This window comes from Pelodiscus sinensis, chromosome 5 (assembly GCF_049634645.1).
Source record: "Pelodiscus sinensis isolate JC-2024 chromosome 5, ASM4963464v1, whole genome shotgun sequence".
Lineage (NCBI taxonomy): Eukaryota > Metazoa > Chordata > Testudines > Trionychidae > Pelodiscus > Pelodiscus sinensis.
Window position 1 is genome coordinate 68,270,302 of NC_134715.1, and position 20,623 is coordinate 68,290,924.

At 43.4% G+C, this 20,623-nt stretch overlaps 1 protein-coding gene and 1 long non-coding RNA gene across 3 annotated transcripts in view; one reads left to right on the plus strand and one right to left on the minus strand.

The window, feature by feature from the left end:
• The window catches only part of GALNT7 (polypeptide N-acetylgalactosaminyltransferase 7), a 107,413-nt gene that overhangs the window by 76,613 nt on the left and 10,177 nt on the right, over positions 1-20,623 (plus strand). Inside the window, exons 6-9 of one of the 2 annotated variants that reach the window (XM_075930203.1) lie at positions 2,504-2,686; positions 5,280-5,397; positions 10,060-10,182; positions 12,006-12,224. In XM_075930203.1, coding sequence (XP_075786318.1) covers positions 2,504-2,686; positions 5,280-5,397; positions 10,060-10,182; positions 12,006-12,224 — 643 coding nt within the window. Of the gene's footprint in view, positions 1-2,503; positions 2,687-2,844; positions 3,028-5,279; positions 5,398-10,059; positions 10,183-12,005; positions 12,225-20,623 lie in introns of both variants that reach the window. The other variant, XM_075930202.1, reaches the window with a different exon arrangement.
• Positions 1,296-20,225, minus strand: LOC142829624 (uncharacterized). The gene is made up of 2 exons (XR_012904240.1): positions 18,532-20,225; positions 1,296-4,440 (listed from the first exon to the last, which is right to left on the minus strand). It is a non-coding gene; the product is annotated as an uncharacterized LOC142829624 (long non-coding RNA).

A 20,623-nucleotide genomic window follows, 5' to 3' on the forward strand; every position in this document is an offset into this window, starting at 1 on the left:
AGTTGTGCAAATGAATCTCTAATTAGTTTAGTTAATAGAGGTACAGGCAGTCCCCGGGTTAGGTACAAGATAGGGACTGTAGGTTTGTTCTTAAGTTGAATTTGTATGTAAATGGGAACTGGTACATATTGTAGGGGAAACTCTAGCCAAACATTTCTCCAGAGCTCAGTTTTATTCTCCCACACCTCACTTCCCTCAGTCCTTTATTCTCAAGCTGAGGTGTCTGCTGAGAAAAGCTGCTCCGCGTCTCCCTGGTCTGCTGGGGCGGTGCTAGCTTCGCGTCTTCCTGGTCTGCTGGGGGGAAGCAGCTAGTGCGGGGTTGCCTCACCCCGTTCGTAAGTAGGGATCCGATGTAAGTCGGATCCATGTAACCCAGGGACTGCCTGTACTGAAATGTGGATTACATTTAAGGAGCATCCAGTCCATTCCAATGGCTTTCCTATAGGACCCGTTGTGGAAATATCCTACTACGGATGAATGAGCAGCCTGATTAAACAAGATTGTTGTTAAAGCTGACCAAAATATATTTAAAATTGAGATTTTAATTGGGGAGGGAGAAAGAGCTCAACTTTGACTTAGTGGGAATTTTCAGACTACTAAAAGCCTACCTTAAGGTTGCAATAAATATGTTCTTTGTTACTATAAAATATATTTGCTTCTCTTAAATATGAAGATAGAGAAGTGTTTCAAACAAATCCTCACCTTGCCTGCAAGCCCAGATGTACTAATAGTTTATTAATGAAACTCCATTTGAGCCATAAAGAGGATCCCAACTGTCTGTTCCTTTGAACCACCTGACTGCTGCCGTTGTTCTGTGCTGTTGCATTTTAGCTTTAGTTGGTTTATAGTAGTCGCTGGAGTGGTATGGGAGTGTAGCATATCTTTATTTTAAAATTGTTGAATCCTTTCAGCCTGTTGTCCCACTAGAATGTTAAAAGCCACAAATATGTCTAAGGCTTAAAAAATGCCATGAAACAAGTCCTGCAACGCCACTGCATTGGTGATAGGCCAGCTTTCTAGGTACTTCAGTTGTACCTAGAAGAGGAGCACTTAACTTGCTCCTGTTCAGTCTAATGTTCCTTTAACTGAGCAAGGAAAGACAGAGAAAACTGGTTGCGGAAAACATTGACGAAACAAGTTCAAAGAAAAAAACCTAGGGGAAGATGTTAGTGTTGCGGGCCACAGTAATGAGGGGTGCTGCTATTCCATTATACAAAGCCCTGAAATGGAAATTTGCTGAGTTAGATAAAAGAGTTACTTCAATCTCCTGGTTAGAAGTAAAGCATTATGTGGCATTTTCCCTTTTCTTTTTCTTCTTCTTCTTCTTCTTCTTTTCACCTTGAATGTAGAATTTGCCTCTAAGATGGAAGCCTTTAGGAAAAGCTTAAGCTTTTGATTCAGTCAATGCATTAGGAGAGTCTATTGTCAAAACACTGGGAGAAAAACAAGAGAATATTTATCTTCATTGCATATTATATCTAAAAGATCACCACAAACTGTGTATTTGCAAATCTTTTAATGGAATGTTTGGCCATTATTTTTAAAACCACTGGTGAGACATGTGCAATCCAACAGCAGCAAGGTTTGGTTCGGTTTGGTTTTCCAGTGCCTGTGGGAGGAAGGGGTGCAGGGAAGGCCATCCAGAGGGGTAGGGAGGGAACTTGTGACAGCCCCCCATTTAGCAATTAAAATGTTGGCAGGAGTATTGGGGGTGGTGTAACTCCCAAGTGCTACTATGAGTCACTTATAGGCAACAATTATATAGTCTTAAATAGTGAAAGATCCTATTTGCAACAAGAAGAGTTAGAACTATTTTTGCATTTTGACATCTGAGATGCCACATGAACAGCAGTGATTATGGAAAAATTATACAATTGTAAGAGCTGTACTTCCCCTGTCCTTTAACCCTCAAGGTCTCCCGTTTTTCCCCCTCATTGCCCCAGGTAATATTGTATCTGAAGGCCAATGGTTAGGATGGGTACGTCAACATTTCAGCCATAACTTGTCTGCTTTCAGTATGCATTTCATAGATTACAAGGCCAGAAGAGACAACTGTGATCATCATCTGACCTTTTGTATAACAAAAGTGATAGAATTTCCTCAAAATAATTTCTAGACCGTGCATTTTTAAAAAAAACAGCAATCTTTTTTTTTTTTTTTAATTGCCAGTGACAGAGAATATATCATGACTTTTGGTAAATTGTTCCAATGGTAACTTTTTACGGTGCAAGTTATTAATGCCTTGTTTCCTGTCAGAATTTGGCTTGTGACCATAGAATTGTATAATTTGATGCATGGCCTTAGTGTGTGGACTGTTAAAGGTATATTATTTTTTCTTCCAATAAATGGAGTGTTACATTTTTGAGATACATAATTACATTTGACCTTCATTTTAGTTACATTTCAATACAAAATAAAAGTTAATGGTAGATGTAGTAAAATAGACAGCATATCTTTCTTAAATTATATTTTGCTTTCTTCTTCTCCTTCTATAATGTTTCAGAACTACATGTACTGTGCCTCTAATAGATTACATAGATGGGAATGATTATTCCATTGAGCCTCAGCAAGGTGGGGATGAAGATGGTTTTGCCAGAGGGGCCTGGGATTGGAGTTTACTGTGGAAAAGAATTCCATTAAGCCACAAGGAAAAGGCTAAAAGAAAGCATAAAACTGAGCCTTATCGGTAAACAGTGCTGTCTTTATTCTGGAATTGTTTTGAATGCATATCTAAATCATCTCATTTTTCCCCCTCTTTTCCTATGAACTACGATTCGTGTAAATGTGACATATGGGTCCTTGTACCTAACCTCATCCTCACTGCCGCCATCCACAACCCTGCAGAACCACATGCACTGTGCCGCTCATAGATGTCATAGATGGCAACACTTATGCTATTGTACCCCAAGGGGGTGGTGACGAAGATGGGTTTGCTAGAGGAGCATGGGATTGGAGTATGCTATGGAAGAGGGTGCCTTTGACCAAGCGAGAGAAGGAAATGAGAGAGACAAAAACTGAGCCGTATCGGTAATCACTAAATCACTTACCCACTTCTTTTCTTAAGGAGTAATGATCTACTAAATACTTTCACGTACTTTTAAAACAACTAAAGATGCTTTATCCAAAAAAAGTATCTAACTATATTACTAAGTATTTTGGAAATGCTGCTTATGTAGCTTCACTAACTCCTTGTGCCTTTCTGTTTCTCTTGTTATGTACTTAACACTCCAAGCAAAACATAGGATGTATTTCAAAATACAATTTTGAAATATTCTTATCATTTAGTTTCCAAGCAAAATTCATGGAACTATTAATGGGGGCCCTTTTCAGGTATAGCTTTGGGAACAATAATTGCTCATTTAATTATTTGTTCCATAATAAGCTTGCTACAAATGTTCAAAAAATCATAATATATAAAATGTTTTCTCTCATGGATGCATGTGTACAGCTCCTTGTTAACAGGTTAATACAAGTGCATCAGGAGCCCTTTTTGTTGTCAGATTGTTCCCACTTTCTTTGTGAAAGGTCACATCTGATCTACTTCAGTATTCAGTACTTTTAATCTTAGAAAGATAACCTGTTAGCTCTAAGTTTGCTCCCTGCAATGTACTTAACTAAAAAGAATTCCAGGCTATTATGAATTCTGTGTATTTTATCCTATTTCTTTTGCTTCATGAGTGGAACGTTTTCTATCAAAAATACATGCAAAATTGCTTAAAATTAGTGTTACTGAACTTCTTTTGAAACTTGGGAGGCTGTGGTTCTGCTCTGTATTTTCCTTTATAGTACTGTAATCTTGGAATCAATTACTTTTATTTGAAAGTACTTTCATGTATTTAGAAAATAGTATTTCATATCACTTTTTATGTTTTAAACAAATTGCAGGAACTGATATTATATTTCATTCAGCCCCTCACTTCATGATTTTTCTTTGCAAAAATGGCAAAACATTGAAATTACGAAGCTTTGGTCCATTTTAAGTAATATAGTCAATATCCTTTCCTAGAAAAGAAGGCAGTCCAGACTGGAACTGTATTATCACTAAACTAGTCAATGTTAAGCTGTCTTAAAAGTTGCTATCACATTCCTTGTCCACAGCTCTTTAAAATCCTTAAACTGTTTTCAGAACAGTTCTGAGGGTGAAAATTTAAAAAAGAAAAAGGTTTAGATGCCAACTCTTGTAGTTGAATTATTAACCATTTATATCTCTTAAAAAGGGCATCATTAAATTAAAAATTATTTCTTAATTTTATGAATGACACCACCATGAAACAAAGCAGATTTTTAAAAAATCTATTCACATTTGATGTTATTAGTTTGCTTGAATGGATTTTACTTAGCTCAGCAAGGGTAAGATGGAGACTTTGTTTCTATTCCTGTCTGCCACAGATCATCTTGATGACCAGGAGACTCTGTAGTCCTGTTGCCTTATCTGTTGTGCTTAAAAAAAAAATTTAAAAAAAGTAAGTTGCCTACCTCACAGGGTTTGGGTGAGCTTAATTCATTAATTGTTTATAGCGCTTTTAGATCCTGAGGTGGAAAGCACAGTACAAGTCCAATGAAAATAGAATAGCTAGTTTAACTTTCTCATGTGCCTAGCATGTGCTAAAGAATTTTATTTGCAACCATTGCACTAAAATGTTTAAATAAAAACTAGAATATCTTTTCATTTAAGTTTTTAATTTTATCAAATTGGCACATGTAGAAGGTTTTACAAAATTATTTTATTAGCAAAAACCTAAATTTGAAGCCTGTACATTGCCCATCTTGAAAATGTCATGGAGAATAATTCTAAATTATTTTTCCTCTGTGCCTGACCCTCCCACTGATTTCACATTAATTTTAAAACTATATAACTAGAATGTTGCACAATGAGATTTCAAGGTGGCAGCTTCTCAGAACAATGTGTACAGTAGAGCCTAGTCTACTGCACTTGCTGTCAAATGCCTCAAGAGATTAATAGACTTTTTTCTATTTATCACCACAGTGATTCTTCTCAAGGTAACAAGTGGCATGCAACTTTATATGCAAATTGGCTGCCTGGAAACCCCAATTCCTAGTGCTCTAAATATTTCAGAACTGTAATAAGTGATTTCTTTAAAACTACCACAAGTGTCAAATTCAGGAAATCACAGTAAACTTATAATGAACCAGTAACAAAGCCTAGTAATTTCTAAATGGATTGCCATTTTAATTACTTATTTAATTAAGAGTAAATTTTTTTCCAGAAAACTGTCATGTTCTGTCAGTGAAAGGAATTTGTTATTTCTTTCTTTTAGGTCTCCTGCAATGGCTGGTGGATTATTTGCCATAGAACGTGACTTCTTCTTTGAACTTGGTCTCTATGATCCAGGTCTTCAAATCTGGGGAGGTGAAAACTTTGAAATTTCTTACAAGGTAACTGCAAAATTGATCTGTCTTTTAAAATGAAAAAATTACCTAGTTCTAGAAGTACTTATACTTTCTTTACTTTCAAATGAAAGAAAATACTGTAGAGTGGTTATATTTAAAACATATGTACAGTAGACTTCCGATAATCCAGAACCTATGGGATTTAGGTGGTGCCGGATTATCAGATATGCCGGACTATCAGGAGGTACTATAAGCAGGTTATATATATACTGTATACATTATATACTGTATATAAAGTGTTCTTAACCCTTTTTATTGTACATACTGTATACAGTATACTGTAATGCTTTAGGTTTTTTAAGCCTTTTTTACCCTTGCTCAGTTCAGCTGCTGCCGCTGTTACCTTGTGACTCTTTTTTTGCTGAAGCTCACTCACTAGGCTCTTGCCATTTTGATGCCGGACTATCAGGAATGCCGGACTATTGGAGTTTTACTGTATAAGCATAGTAAAAAGTGCTCTTATTTAATAAAAGGAGTTGTGTAAGATAAGATCCTATATCTCTCAGAATAGGTACATATGACATAGATGGACATGGCTTTAAAGAATTCTGTCAAGAAAACTAAATATACCAATGCTTTCCCCTTTCCTCATCAATCTTCTGAGTGAAAAATGACCTTATAGTTCTTCAGAATTATGAATTTAAAAAAAATAAAAGAATTGTGCCAAAACAAGGGTTAATAAATAGAAAAATTCCAACCAAGTTACTCCTCACCAACTAATCCAGGGCACAGGATTTTGTTGTGATTGCTAGACACGTGTGCTCTTCCATCTAGCAAGATGTATTAGGATCATAAGAATTAATTTCTTATATCCGTTTATTCTGCTTGCACCTACGTCCTTTGGAGTCTAGAGAGGTGTGTCCCCAATAACAGGAACAAATGTTTTAGGTGGAGTTTCCGATCTTACATCCTCGACAATAACCCTTTAATTTGGGGTTGAATTTTATTAAAGAAACTGAGCACATTTGTAATCAGATTGCAACACCAATCAGAACTCTCCTAATGAGCCTCAATGCTCATTTGCAATGCCTTTCTTTTTCCAGTGCTGAGTCTTGCTTGAGCAAGGACTGCTTTGGGGTTTAGAAATTGAGAAAGGTCATTGTAGTGGTGTAGGCTCCCTGCTCTAGAGAAAAAAGGGCTAAAAACAGCCCTGGGAAAGGGCTGTCCTGGGATCCAATTGTAGGTGAGCTAGAATAAGCCAATCAGTGCCCAGGAGGGCTTTATAAAAGATATGACTAGTCAGGCTGAAGACTCTCTTGCTTCAGCTCTAGAGGGAAGAAGAAGGACCTAGATGCCTGCTAGCATAGGAACAATGGACAGAGAATGCTGGAGGAAAGGCAGCATGAGCCAGGGGACCTCTGACCCTAGCATACACAAGCTGAGGCCCAGTAACAGAGGCCTGAGGGGGTTCTAGAGCTGCAGGGAGGCAGCCAGGGCAGTAGAAAGCAGCAGGTCTACACCCCCTTGCCTATAAGTGACCATTTCAGACTGTAGTTTGCCCCTGAGGTAAGGGACTTGATGATGACAAGCAGTAGGGTCACTGATTCATGGAGGGTATATGGGGTTAGGGATTCCCTGAGGTGGAGGACCCTAGAGTGTGGGGGCACTGTGGCAGGGCTGAGGGACTGGCGCTGCAGTCTGGGAGCGACATGGTTCCTAACATAAAGTGGCAGAGGCATTAACACATAAACAGGTAACAGCAAGGGAGACAGCGGCTGGAAGGGGGGCGCTCCAGTGCTCAGTTAATTCCTGCATAATTGGCAGGACGTGCAACAGCGATGAGTAATGCCCTATTACACAGCTTTCCTGGCAGCCATGTCCCTCCTGCTCCATCTCTGGAACAAGAGTGTCTCCCAGGGCTGTTTTTAACCCTTTTTTCCGTGGAGCAGGGTGACCGCCCCACTACAGTTATTTAGTGATTTTTATAGTCACGGTGGAGGTAACTACATAGTCCTATAATGAACATTTAAACTGTTTTAATCTGTGTTCATATTTGTTTTTTGTCCATAATTCTTCAAAAGAACAAAACACCACATTAGCCAATGTTATGCTCAAGCTTGCAAATATAACATTATGGAATATCGGAATTTGTAAAGGAAACCTCTTTAGGTAAACTTTTAAACAAAACTGCTCAAAGAAAACAAATAGGGTAATAAGATGCACAAAGTGAAGAATGTAAAATAATCATAATAAAAAACAAATATATTATGAACACATAGTCCCAAGTCATGCAGTCCAAACAGAGGCGTAGCGAAGGAGGGACAATTGCCCCTGGGCGCCACGCTAGGGGGACGCTGGGCTGGGGTGAGAGTGAGCGCACGCTGTGCAGGCTCACCTGATGCTCATGGGGGGCATGTTATATGAGCTCGTGGTGCCCATGCTCTAGCAATATTCAGAGCCGGGGGCCCTGCTCCAGCAATATTTGGAGCTGGGTCTCCCCCCCAGCCCTGCCTAGAGCTGGCCCAGGCCCCCACTCACTATCCCCCCTCCCCCCGGTGCATTCTTCTCCGGCCCCAGACCGTCCCTGCTATGCGCAGCATTCAGTTGGCTCCCCCTTGCCGGCACACACTGCCGGCTGCTGCTGCCGCCATGCGCAGTGTTTCCAGGTGACCGGGAAGACGCCTGGGCATGACGTGACGTCACAGCCTGAGACTTAAAACTGCTCGGTGCTGCGTTGCGCTGCACAGCCTAGCTCCCGGTTCGGAGTCCAGGACCCGAGTGCAGACTCCAGCCCCACAAAGTGGAAGGCAGAAGGTGCGGTAGGGCAAGGAAGGGGGAAAACTAGGAGGAAGGGGTGGGAGAGGAAGGGGCTTGTGCGGAGCGGGAACGGGGAGGGAGTGGGAGAGGAAGGCACCAAGAAACAGCCTAGAGGAGAGACACATGCTAGGGGGCCAAGTGGAGACAATGAGGAAAAGGGCAGGAGGGGAGGTGTCAGTGGGAGGGGGGACAGAGTGATGCTGGGAGAGGAGAGGGTAAGGTTATTGGGATCTAGGGGGGTGAGGGGGAGGTACTGGGAGAAGGCTTGAAAGACGGGGTGGGCATGAGAAAGGTGGGGATGGAGCAAGTCATGTGTGAGGGCATAGGGGCATGAGGCGAATGGGGGAAGAGGGTGATGAGGGTGAGCATCAGGGAAAAGAGGGCAAAGGGGGCAGGGGCAGTGAGGGAAGGGGGAGGCACCAGAAGGGTGCAGGGTTAAGGGAAGGTGCAGGTGCCAGGGGATTCTGGGGGTGAAGCAGAAGGGCAGACACCTACAGGGGAGGGACCAGCACCAGAGGGGAGAGGCAGTGCAGGTGTGTAGTGGGAGGTGTTAGAGGGGATGAGGAGGGGTAGCTCACATGATCAGAGTGAGGCTACTGGAGGAGTGGGCACAGGGGGGAGAGAAGGGCTGGTGGAGGGGGGCAGGTCGCAGGAGGGCTAAGTGCAGTGAGAAGGGCAGGAGTCAGGACAGCAGAGGAGGGTGAGGAGTTGGGGGGCAGCAAGCACCAGGGGAGTTGAGGGAGCAAGGGGAGGAGACATGGCAGCAGAGAGAAACGGTAGAGGTTTATAAAATATTTATTAATAACTTGGGTGCCACAGTGGCACATCCAAATAAGCCCCATGGACTCAGTACTAGTGCACAACACAAAATTCATTCTGCTCATGGGAAGATGCGGTGCAAGCTACCCTCAGCTGTGCACCAGGTTCGGGGCTGTGCCACGTGGCGGCGGGGAGCGGAAATTTTTCTTTTGCCCCCAGGCGCATAACACCCTCTCTACACCTTCGAGTCCAAATCTGGAATTTATATGATTTGAAGTGGCCCCACTGTTTTAATGCCTTCAGATCAGGTGTAACAGTTCAGGCCAATCGTTAATTATAAACATTTAAACACAACATTATTTAAACTACATTTAAACTTTTTTTTTTTTAATTTAAAGGCTGACACCAAAATGTTAGGTGTATGTGTTATTGTGTCAAACTTTCACTCTGGTATTCTTCTCCTCTTTTTAGTTTTAGGGTTACAACAGTAATGTTGATGTGTAAATAGTTTTCTATTAACTGAAGGCTTGATCTCTTCAGGATATTAACAAAGTCCCAAAGAAGGTCACCAAAATTATCTCCTAATTCTGATGCAATTTTTTTAAGATTCTCCCTCAGCCACTGCTACTGTATTTTGGGATGAACAAATCTGTTCAGAGTAGAGTAGTCCAGTGAGTTAACCGAGAGTTCTGTGTCCTCATAACTTTCAGTAGGAAAAATATTTTGGGTAAGTATAAATGCTGAAGTACTGCCTATGATGATGAAATATTAACTGATGTTTAATAAAATAAATCTAATTACTTCCATTTTTTGTATACACATTTATTCCTGTTTTTGCAGATAGTCATGGAATAGGATCCCAAAAATATGATTTATAAAATGGTGTTTATAAACACGTCCATTGTAAAACTAATGAATGTCATGGATATAGCCCAGGATTTCTATTTCAAGCCCTCATTTGAAAGTTGATGCTTAAGCTTGAAGAAAATTATTTTATGAACTCAGCATGTTATCCAGTTAATCTAATTCTAAAATATCTAATCTGTTTTTAAATTAGTTTATATTTTTCTCAAGTTTAGCTTGTATGTATATTATCAACTTTTCCATCACTCTTTTTTCCTGAACTTGTAGATCTGGCAGTGTGGAGGGAAGTTGTTGTTTGTTCCTTGTTCTCGTGTTGGACACATCTATCGTCTCCAGGGCTGGCAAGGAAATCCACCCCCGGTGTATGTTGGGTCTTCTCCTACACTGAAGGTAGGGCTTTACATAAAACTACAGAGTGGTACAATAATGATGTTTGTACACATGCTATATTTCTTCTTTATTACAAGTCTTTCAGTATGTCTCTATGAGAGTGCTCTGCTGTAGGATAAGTATGCACCTTTGCACTTATGACCAGAGAATGCAAAGCGGTCTACCTTAGTATTGACTGACACGTCCAGCTTTTAGTATACCACCCATGATTGAGAGCCCCTTTGAAGGCTCTGACATAGACTCTGATCACTGGAAATTTATGTTCATGCAACAGAAAGATTTTGTAGAATTCAAATGTCATAGAAATATAGGCTGTTCCATTACAACCCACAACAGGTTTTTCCCAGACCCTCAGATGCTGCCATGAGCAAATCTGTGCCCATAGACACCACTTTGCATTCTCAGTCAAGAGGGCACAGGTGCATGTACATCCTATAATGGAGCACCCACAGGGACAAAATACCTGGAAGAACTCAAATTACTGTAAGTTATCATATGCTCCTCATTTGAGGAAACCTTATATTTCTTTAAGAATAATCACTAAGTCCTTTATTCCAACTGCCTTAGTCTGATAAATCTGATTGCAGCACTCGTTATTTATATGAAAATTCCTCATCGGGGCTAATTTTCTCCCTAAGTAAAATATACATCACTACTACCCTCATAAATACTGTGCTATAATAATAATATTCTATTCTAGTTTAAACTGCTGTTCTGTTTTTGAAAGTGACAATGTAAAACTGGTCTCTTCTTACCAAACACTTCTGAACCCTTGTATGTTCAGTGATATCCACTTATTTGAATGACAGGAATGTCCTAACTGCATATTGTTAACATTGCACTATGCTTAAAGTAAGTACTATATGTGCCCCATGCATTCAGATATTACGGTGATGCGGTCCATATAAGAATGTGGATAAAATACCTCACATAACAGGTAGCTAGAGAGCTTGCTACAAGGAATGAAAACAAGGCGGGAAAGACAGTTTGTGATAAGATTCTGTGAAGTTGAAGATAATTTTAATCTATATCTGTCTGTCTGTCTAAAAGTTTATGAGTAATTCCTATTCATACTGTTGAGCCAGTGCAAACACCGGAGAGAAGGTGGAATCTCTGTGCTCTATCAATTGAACTGTTTAACGGTTGGTCCACACTTAGAAGTATTGAAAAACGTATGCTCCTAAGAGGTGTCATTAAGGTGACATACGCTCCAATATAGACACCACTAAGACAATTAAGGAATTCTTCCGTCACCTTAACTACTGCCAGAAGTTTAGGTGGGAGGATTAGCTACGGTGACTGAAAAAATCCTTGTGTCGCTATAGCTGGTGTCTGCACTATGGCACTGCAAGTGACACAACTGTGCTGCATATTTTCTATAGTGTAAACAAGCCCTAAGATCCAAATCAGTTAAACTTGTGGAATCCAGTTGGGGATTAATAGATGTCTAATAGTTGGATGTGTAGAAGGTGAAAATAAACTCCAGATGGTACTTCACATTTCCTAGAGTATTGCAATTATATGAACAGCACTGTTTTCCTGGTATTCATAACTAAGGCATCTTTTTCTCCAAAAAGAGAATTCCCTAGACTGAGTAATAATTACAGCCTTCACTAAATTTACTTAATTATGCTAGTGTTACCCCAGAAATATATAAAAAGCTACTCTTGTGCTGTATCTTCTGTTAAAGATGGCAAATTATGAGTGCTATGAAAAGCATGTATTAACAAGCTTATAAGAATTCTTAAATCTGTGGGATTAAATTCCTCATAGAACCAATATCTTGTATATGTTTTGCAATAGTGATGTTTTTCCCCTCACAGAACTATGTCAGAGTTGTGGAAGTTTGGTGGGATGAGTACAAAGATTACTTCTATGCCAGTCGCCCAGAGACGAAAGCTCTACCATATGGGGATATATCTGAGCTGAAAAAGTTTCGAGAAGATCACAACTGCAAAAGTTTCAAATGGTTTATGGAAGAAATAGCCTATGATATAACATTACACTATCCCTTACCATCTAAAAATGTGGACTGGGGAGAGGTATGTATAGTATATGCATCTAAAATCAGCACAGAGTCCACAATGAAGACACTGTAACTTCTTGTATCTGATAAATATTTTAATACTAGAAGATTTACCCAGAGTTTCTCAGGTCCTTTAGGGAAGGGGGTTGAGGGTGTGAGGTTGCCAGAGTCGGGACAGGGACGTGGATGCGGGTGGGCCTAGGGCAGGGGGTTTGGAAGTGGGGGGCTCAGGGAAGGGTGGAAGATGCAAGAATCAGAGCAGGGGGTTGGGAGATGTGGGGGGGCTAAGGGATGGGGTGGACGTGCAGGAGTCAGGATTGGGGGTTGAGGAGTGGCTCAGGGCAGGGGGTTGGGAGGTATGGGGGCTTATGAGCAGGAGGGCATGCCTGGGGCAGTGGGGCCACAGTGCCCAGTTGCTGGCTGCTGTGCAGCTCTGAGGGGCTGTCAGGAAAGTTGGGGCACACTTGCTTGCTGTCCCTCTGTTGTCATTCTGGTATATAACTGTCCCTTATATCAGAGCCCTCTCTTTCCATTTGATGAAAAACAGTCACATTCCATGCACAACCCTTACCTTTAAGTTAAGAGCAAGATGCTTACCATATTTAATGACACTAGATCTTACCGTTTAAGAGGAGTTCTTGAACAAACAGATTCATGGACAGACAGGCAGTCAAATGCACAAACTCTCAAATATATAGTAGATTTAAACAGAAAAATAATAATGATTTGGGATACTGTTGTTTTTAAATGTGGGAAATGTATATCACTTTTTTTACAAGTATCACATACACCTCAGTTTAATATTATCCTGCCTGCCTATCAAGAATTAAATCCAAGGAGGCTGTTCAATTCCATGCAAACAAAACAATGCCCAAGATTAGGCTCCTTAAGGGAACAATGGGTGGAGCTATTAATTGGGGGAGTACCTCGGCCTGGCTCCAACCTGGTTTGCATGTTTTATTCTTCTCAAGGCTAAAAGCCTAAGATCAGAGGATCCTAACCCTTCAAGATGCTTGTAAGCGCACACACACACCCCGCGCTCCCCAATTCCCCTCTTCCAATGAGAGACAGTACGTAGTCCGCCGTCTGCTACACTACTTTTAATAAGTGCACCCCAGTCCCTGCCAAAGGTTTCCTTTTAGAAGTTACGGGCCTTTGAACGCCCTCTCTGAGTATCACTCCATGGGGTGGAGGGTAGGTGGACCCGGGCCCACCCTCACGACCGGGTCCCGGCCCAGGGCCCTAAAAGGAAGAGAACAGCCGCATTCTCTCCCTTATGGTCGGCGGGGTGACCTCCTGTAACACGCCGACCCACAGGCTTCCATTGCCCTGGACTGGGCCACTTCCTACCCCTTGCGGGTGTTCTCAGCGCTGGGGTGGGAGACCCCTGCTTCCCGGCGCCTTCCCGCACACGTCCCTCAGTCCTCCGCGTCCGGCCGTCCTGGGCCTCCTTCCCTGCCTCTGCCCACTGGTCGGCTTTTAAAGTTGGCGGTGCGATGCCCCTATGCCGCCCGTCGCCGCCACGCCCCCAAATACTCCTGCCCCGCCTCCTGGCGTACTATGGGGGCACGCCGAGTGACGTCATCGCCCGGCGCACACTTGCCTACGGCCGCAGCGTCCTCCCTGGCCAGGCTCTTGCAGCGCAGCCTCACCACTTCCCGGTTGCTGGGAGACCGGTGGGGTTTGAACGTGGAGCCCCAGCACTACACTATGCTTGGCTTCCTAGCCGGGCTCGTGCGGTGTATCCTCGCTCCTCCCCGGGAACTGGGAGGTCGGCGGGGTACCAGTGCAGAGCCCCAGTGCTTTATCACAATGCTGTGATAGGAAAGGGGGGAATGTGTGAGCTGTCAGCAGCCATGGCTAGATATGAGTCTCTAGCAGTTAGTCATGGGGAACTTCAGCAGGCTCGTTGGTTTTCCCAAGCCAGATATGATAATAAACTAGACCTGTCTGAGATACAGATAGAGTAATCTTAGGAAGAGAAATATATGTATGCAACATTTAGTTGTTCTAACCATTTTTTTAGATGATGTCTTCCTTTTGGCAAATAAATACTACTTTGTTTTGACTAAGCTATTTTAAGCCACTTTAACTAGCTGCTGATCACAAGTCTCTGGAAGTTAAGGGTTTACAAGTGCTAAACCCACCTGGCCTATCAGGTTAACCTATTTGGTAAATAGAGAGGCTGCAGCCTAGCGATCTCGTCTAAAAACAAAGTGTGAGAATCACGGGATTCCACCAAGAAGAGAGGAAGGTAGCAAAGCCTGTCTCACAGGACTGAAGGTGAGAGAGAGTTAAGTGTTCTAAAGCACAATTTGCCCAATATCCATGATACTAAATAGCAAGTCTGGATAATACTTGACAAACAGGCAGGAAAATACAGTATTTGTAGAGTAAAGACAGGAGATCAAATGCAACAGTAAGTAACCAAACCATAACGTTTTGACATGTGTTTGTTATTCCACGTTTTTGCTGAGAATTCTTTTGTCTGTGTGTACTCTTCTTCATTGATGTTTATAATTCTGAGTCCTCATTTCAGAGTAAGAGTGTATTGTAAGAAGAAACTTTGACTCATGATACCATGTACATAAAGAAGGCATATCTGGCAAAGATTACTTAAGATATTTGCTTTTGAATGGGACTTCAGAGACTGCTTAAAATTATTGGGACATTACAGATTCAGCATTCTCATTTAGTTGAAAGAAAAACTGAGGCAGGGTATAAATTCAGTGTGAGATTATAGGAGTTGAATGCTAGCATACTCCTTTGTAGGATTCCCTGTTCAGCCTGGCTTATTAGTCCCCCACAATCCCTGCCTGGTCTCCCCCAGGAGTATCCTGAACCTACTTCTGCAGATCATGGAAGCTGGGATAGTGAGTGTTCTAACTGGCAGAATAAGAAGCTTTGTGTTTCATCCTACTTCTTAGGCAATTGACTAATCCATTAGGCATAGTTTAAGCATTTTCTCTTGTATGTGTATGAAGGATCTGCTTATGTGACTTCAGGAGAGTGGAATATAGAGTTGTGCAATGCACAACAGGCATATTGGGAATCTGTCAGGGTCTATTGAGAGGCTTTTGGAACTGGTACCAAGTGCATGTAAGGAGGGACAAACAGTCCGATGTCTGGGAGCCTGGGGAGATAAGACCATCTCCATCAAGACAAATCTCTGACCCAAGAGCAAACACAAAGCAGTAAATTAATGGATTGGCTTTAGAACTGTTCCAAAGTCCACCTACAGTGGGAAAAACATATCGACATCTAGCTCCTGACTGAGCTGTCTGAGGGTATGTCTACACTACAGCGCTAATTCGAACTAACTTAGTTCGAATTAGTTAATTCGAACTACGCTAATTCGAACTAACGCATCCAGACTAAAAAACTAGTTCGAATTAGCGTTTTGCTAATTCGAACTAGCATGTCCACATTAAGTGGACCCTGAACTGGGGTTAAGGATGACCGGAAGCAGTGCCGGCAGGGCATCAGATGAGGACTTAGAGCGTGGAGCTGCTGTCTCAGGCTAGTCGAGGGCTGTGCTTAAAGGGACCCGACCCCCACCCTGGACAGACAGTTCTCAGGGGTGCCCCGCTTGCAAAGCAGTCCTTGCTTGGATTGCCCGGAGTACCCACACTGGGCACATCACAGCACTCGGCCATCAGACCGGCTGCATTTGCCGCAGGCTGCCATCTGGGGAGAGGGAGCAATTGGGGGGCTGCAGGAGAGCTTCCACCCCCAGAAGCCCGCAGAGCCAGCCCATGAGATATAAGGCAAGGGTGAAGAAATTGGACTTGTTTACCTTGGAAAAAAGAAAACCAAAAAGGGTCATGAGAGTAGCTTTCAAGTATCTAAAAGAGTATCATAAGGAGGAGGAAGAAAAATTGTTCTCCTTGGCCTCTGAGGTTAGGATGAGAAGCAATGGGCTTAAATTGCAGCAAGGGAGGTTTAGGTTGGACATTAGGAAAAACTTCCTGCCTGTCAGGGCGGTTAAACTCTGGAATAAATTGCCTAGGGAGATTGCGGAATCTCCATCACTGGAGATATTTAAGACCAGGTTAGACAGACACCTGTCAGGGATGAGCTAGGGCAACTCAACTTTTGAAGCCCCATGGGCCACACTGATACTTATAGAACATGCTGAGGGCCTCAACTTAAGTGTGATTGCATATGCCAACAAATATATACAAATAGCTTCTCTCACACTGACATGCATGAATACAAAGATTAAGGCAAGACTACACAACACACAGGCCCCATTTAAGTCAGTTCTGCTGCTATTAATAAAATGCAACATTTCCCCGATTTCTACCTATGTGACAGCACTTTTCATGAGCAATGACAGTCCAAGAATTTAACTACTAAAACGCATATCAACAGAAGATCATTAAACTGACTACTTTTTTGTTTTGGCTCCCACTCGCCAGCTATGTTGATCCCCACATAAACCCAAACTGCACCGCGGGGCGCAAACAAACTGGCTGTGGGCAGCATACCAAGCTATTAATAAATATTTTTAAACCTTTACCTTTTCTCTCTGCTGCCATGTCTCCTCTCCTTGCTCCATCATCTCCCCTGGTGCCTGCTGCCACCCAACTCTTCACCCTCCTCTGCTGTCCTGACTCCTGCCCTTCTCACTTTCCTCAGCCCTCCTGCGACCTGCCCCCCTCCACCAGCCCTTGTCTCCTCCCTGTGCCCATTCCTCCAGTAGCCCCACTCTGATTAGGTGAGCTACCCCTCCTCATCCCCTCTTCTAACACCTCCCTCTACACACCTGCACTGCCTCTCTCCTCTGGTGCTGGACCCTCCCTGCAGGTGTCTGCCCTTCTGCTTCACCCCCAGAATCCCCTGGCACCTGCACCTTCCCTTAGCCCTGCACCATCCTGGTGCCTCCCCCTTCTCTCACTGCCCCTGCCCCCTTTGCCCTCTTTTTCCCTGATGCCCACCCCCTCACCACTCTCGGCCCCCATTCCCCTCATGCCCCTCTGTGCCCTCACGCATGACTTGCTCCATCCCTACCTTTTTCATGCCCACCCCTCCTTTCAAGCCTTCTTCCAGCACCTCCCCTCCACACTCTAGACCCTAATGCCCTTACCCTCTCCTCTCGCAGCATCACCCTGTCCCCTTCCCACTGACACCTCCCCTCCTGCCCTTTTCCTCATTGTCTCCACTTGGCCCCCTGGCAATTGTATCTTCCCTCTCCCCTCCCCCTCTGCACAAGCCCCTTCCTCTCCCACCCCTTTCCACTAGTTTTCCCTCTGCCCTGCCCTGCCCTGCCCTGCCCTGCCCTGCCGTACCTTCTGCCTTCCACTTTGTGTGGCCAGAGTCTGCGCTCTGACCCCAGAAGTCCCCGGACTCCGAACCAGAAGCTAGGCCGCGTGTCACCACGCAGCACCGAACACTTTTAATGTCCCGGGCCGTGATGTTACGTCACGCCCAGGTGTCTCCCCCGTCACCTGGAAACGCTGCGCATGGCGGCAGCAGCAGCCAGCAGCATGCGCGGGCAAGAGGGAGCCGACTGAATGCTGCGCATAGCAGAGACCATCCGGGACCGGGGGGTGGAGGACAGCCATATAACTCGCTGCCCATACCAGGTAAGCTTGCACAGCGTGCGCTTGCTCTCATCCCGGCCTGGTGCCCCCTTAGTGTGGCGCCCGGGGCAATTGCCCCCCCTGCACTTCCTTCGCTACTCCTCTGTCTGGGACCCAGGAGTGGGATTACCTTGCCACACTCTTCTTTATGTTATAGCCTTCTAGCTCCTGGCAGCTCTGTAATCCAGCTGAGTCGCTTGCTTGCTTTTTATAATCACCTGATCTTTTGCAAATATGTCTCAGATCAGCTCCCTCCCAGCTACCATAGATCAAGCTATGCCCATTTCCTCTAAAAGAGTGTTTTTGGCTATCCATCCCCATGACAATTAACTAGTCTAAACACAGTTATATGACAGACTCTTACACTTCACCCAGTTACCCCTGCGTTTAGCTCAATAACTTGTTTTGATGAAAGCATACTTTCCAGATAGGCATCTGTCAGCTGACGGTCAGGGCAGTGAGTCCCTTATGACCGGCTGAAGTTCTTTTAAATTGTGCTTGGTTCTGTTACAGCAACTGAAGGAGTCAGGTTAAAGCTTAAACAGTTACTATTTTATTGTTACAGGGTAAACTTAGTTGTTAAATGCTACTACTGTGTTACAGATAACACAGCCACTACAAAGGACAGGACAGAAATTACACTAATAAGTCACTTACAGGTACCATGAAACCCTTTTGGTTCTCTGAGCTCTTATTAAATGCATGCAAAATAGACACATAGCAGGTATATATTCTCACCCCTGCGTTCCAGACTTGGCGTGGCCAGCGTCTTTCTCTCAATCCCTCGGGTAGAAGTAGGGCGAGGTTGGGCGTCCCACAGACCTCGGGAGACAATCAATACCTGCCAGCAAGTATAGATGATTGGAGCTCAAATGGGGTGGGCTGCTGAACCTCTTTTTATACCCCTTGGGTCATGTAGGCTTCTTCCAAGTGGCCAATTAGGAAAAATGGCTTTGAACACCAAATTTCCCATGACGGGTGCAAAGCATAATTTACATCTGGGAAAATGCAGACAATGGGCACCTCTGGTATGTGATGGGCGAAGATTCCTCTCCTGGGACAGTGCAGGCATGTCAATTACTGGTACTAGCCATCAGGGCGACGGGAGGCCCCGGGTCGTCAGCTAGCCCATTTACTGTCTGGTTTCTGTTTATGGTAGAGTCAGGGACAGGCAGCACACCTGCGTTCCCAGGGCATCAAAGGCTGACTGCCTTTCTCTTGATCTCGGGGGAGGTGGGGGGACAAGATGGGGTTTGTGTCTGGCTACAGCATCCATTCTTGATTTTGAAAATATCAAAAGAGACTGTCACTTTTTCTCCCCAAAGTTAATCACCCTCACTGCTTTTTTTTCACCTTATTTCCCATGTATATATATCTGACTTTAGCTGCTAGTCATTATTTCTTGTTTGCTTTTCTCTGCTATATTACCGAGTCATTTAGGCTATGTCTAGACTGCAGGCTTCTTTTGGAAGAAGTTTTTTTTCTGCTTTTTCAAAAGATAGCATCCACGCAGAATGGACACTATTTCGCATTTAAGCTGTGATTACTATGGACAGAATGGCCACGAGGGTACCTGAGCTCTTTCCTCTTCTTTTGAAAGCGCTCTTTCGGAAAAAGGCTTCTTCCTCTTAAAAAGAGGGTTGCCAATGCCGGAAAAACTCCCTCTGATCTTTCAGTTTACTTTCAGAAGAATACGATTGCAGTGTGGATGTAACTTGGGTTTTGTCAGAAAAACTGCCATTTTTCTGACAAAACTCAGTAGTGTAGACATACAGTCATGTATCCAGTATTCCCCTATGTTGGTACTTATACATGGCATCAAATAAACTCTTAGTTTTCTCTTTGATTGAGCTTTTTAAGTCTCTCAATGCATATGGCATTTTCTTCACTTCTTTTTTGTGGTTCTTTTCTGCATCCTTTCCAGTTTTTCGCTATTGTTTTTAAAATGTGGACACCAGAACTCTACAGTGTTGAAAATTCATCACTGTTATTTTCTGGCATTCAGATTAAGCCCTATTTCATTTTAAGTCTGTACAAAACCACCTTTCTGATCCTTCATAGCCTCTCTTAGATGGGAAACCTGATCAACCCTAATTACAAGCTCCTGCTGCACTCCATTCAGGGAGATATAAAGCAGTGGTTTTCAAACTGTGAATCAGGACCCAAAAGTGGATTACAGCCCTCTTTTAATTGGGTTGCTAGGGCTTGCTTAGATGTGGGGCTTTAACCTTGGGTAACAGGACTAAGGGTGTGTCTAGACTACTGAGTTTTGTCGACAAAAGTGGACTTTTGTCGACAAAACTATACCTGCGTCTACACTACCGCTGAGTTCTGTCGACATAACGTCGACAGAACTCAGCAGTTTTGTCGACGCTGGTAAACCTCATTTTACGAGGCATAACACCTTCTGTTGACAGAGTTCTGTCAACAGAAGGTGTTATTGCCTGTAGGGTTGCGTCTAGACTACAGGGTTTTGTCGACAAAGCAGCTTGCTTTGTCGACAGAACTGAATGTGTCTAGACGCTCTATGTCGACAGAAGTTTTGTCGACAGATACTGTTGACAAAACTTCTGTCGACAAAACCCTGTAGTCTAGACGTACCCTTAGTTTTATAGGCCCTTTGCTTCAAACTTCAGCTTTGGGGCCTGCATTCAGGGTGGGGTGCTCAGTCAGGCTGAGGCTTCAGTCCCAATTTATCTCTCTCGGTCATGTAGTAATTTTTGTTGTCAGAAGTTTGAGAACCCCTGATCCAAAGATTTGGCGTATTCACTAGCATACTTATGTCTGTTGTGTCACAATAGCTCTCAAATTAGTGTGGATAGTTAGAGTT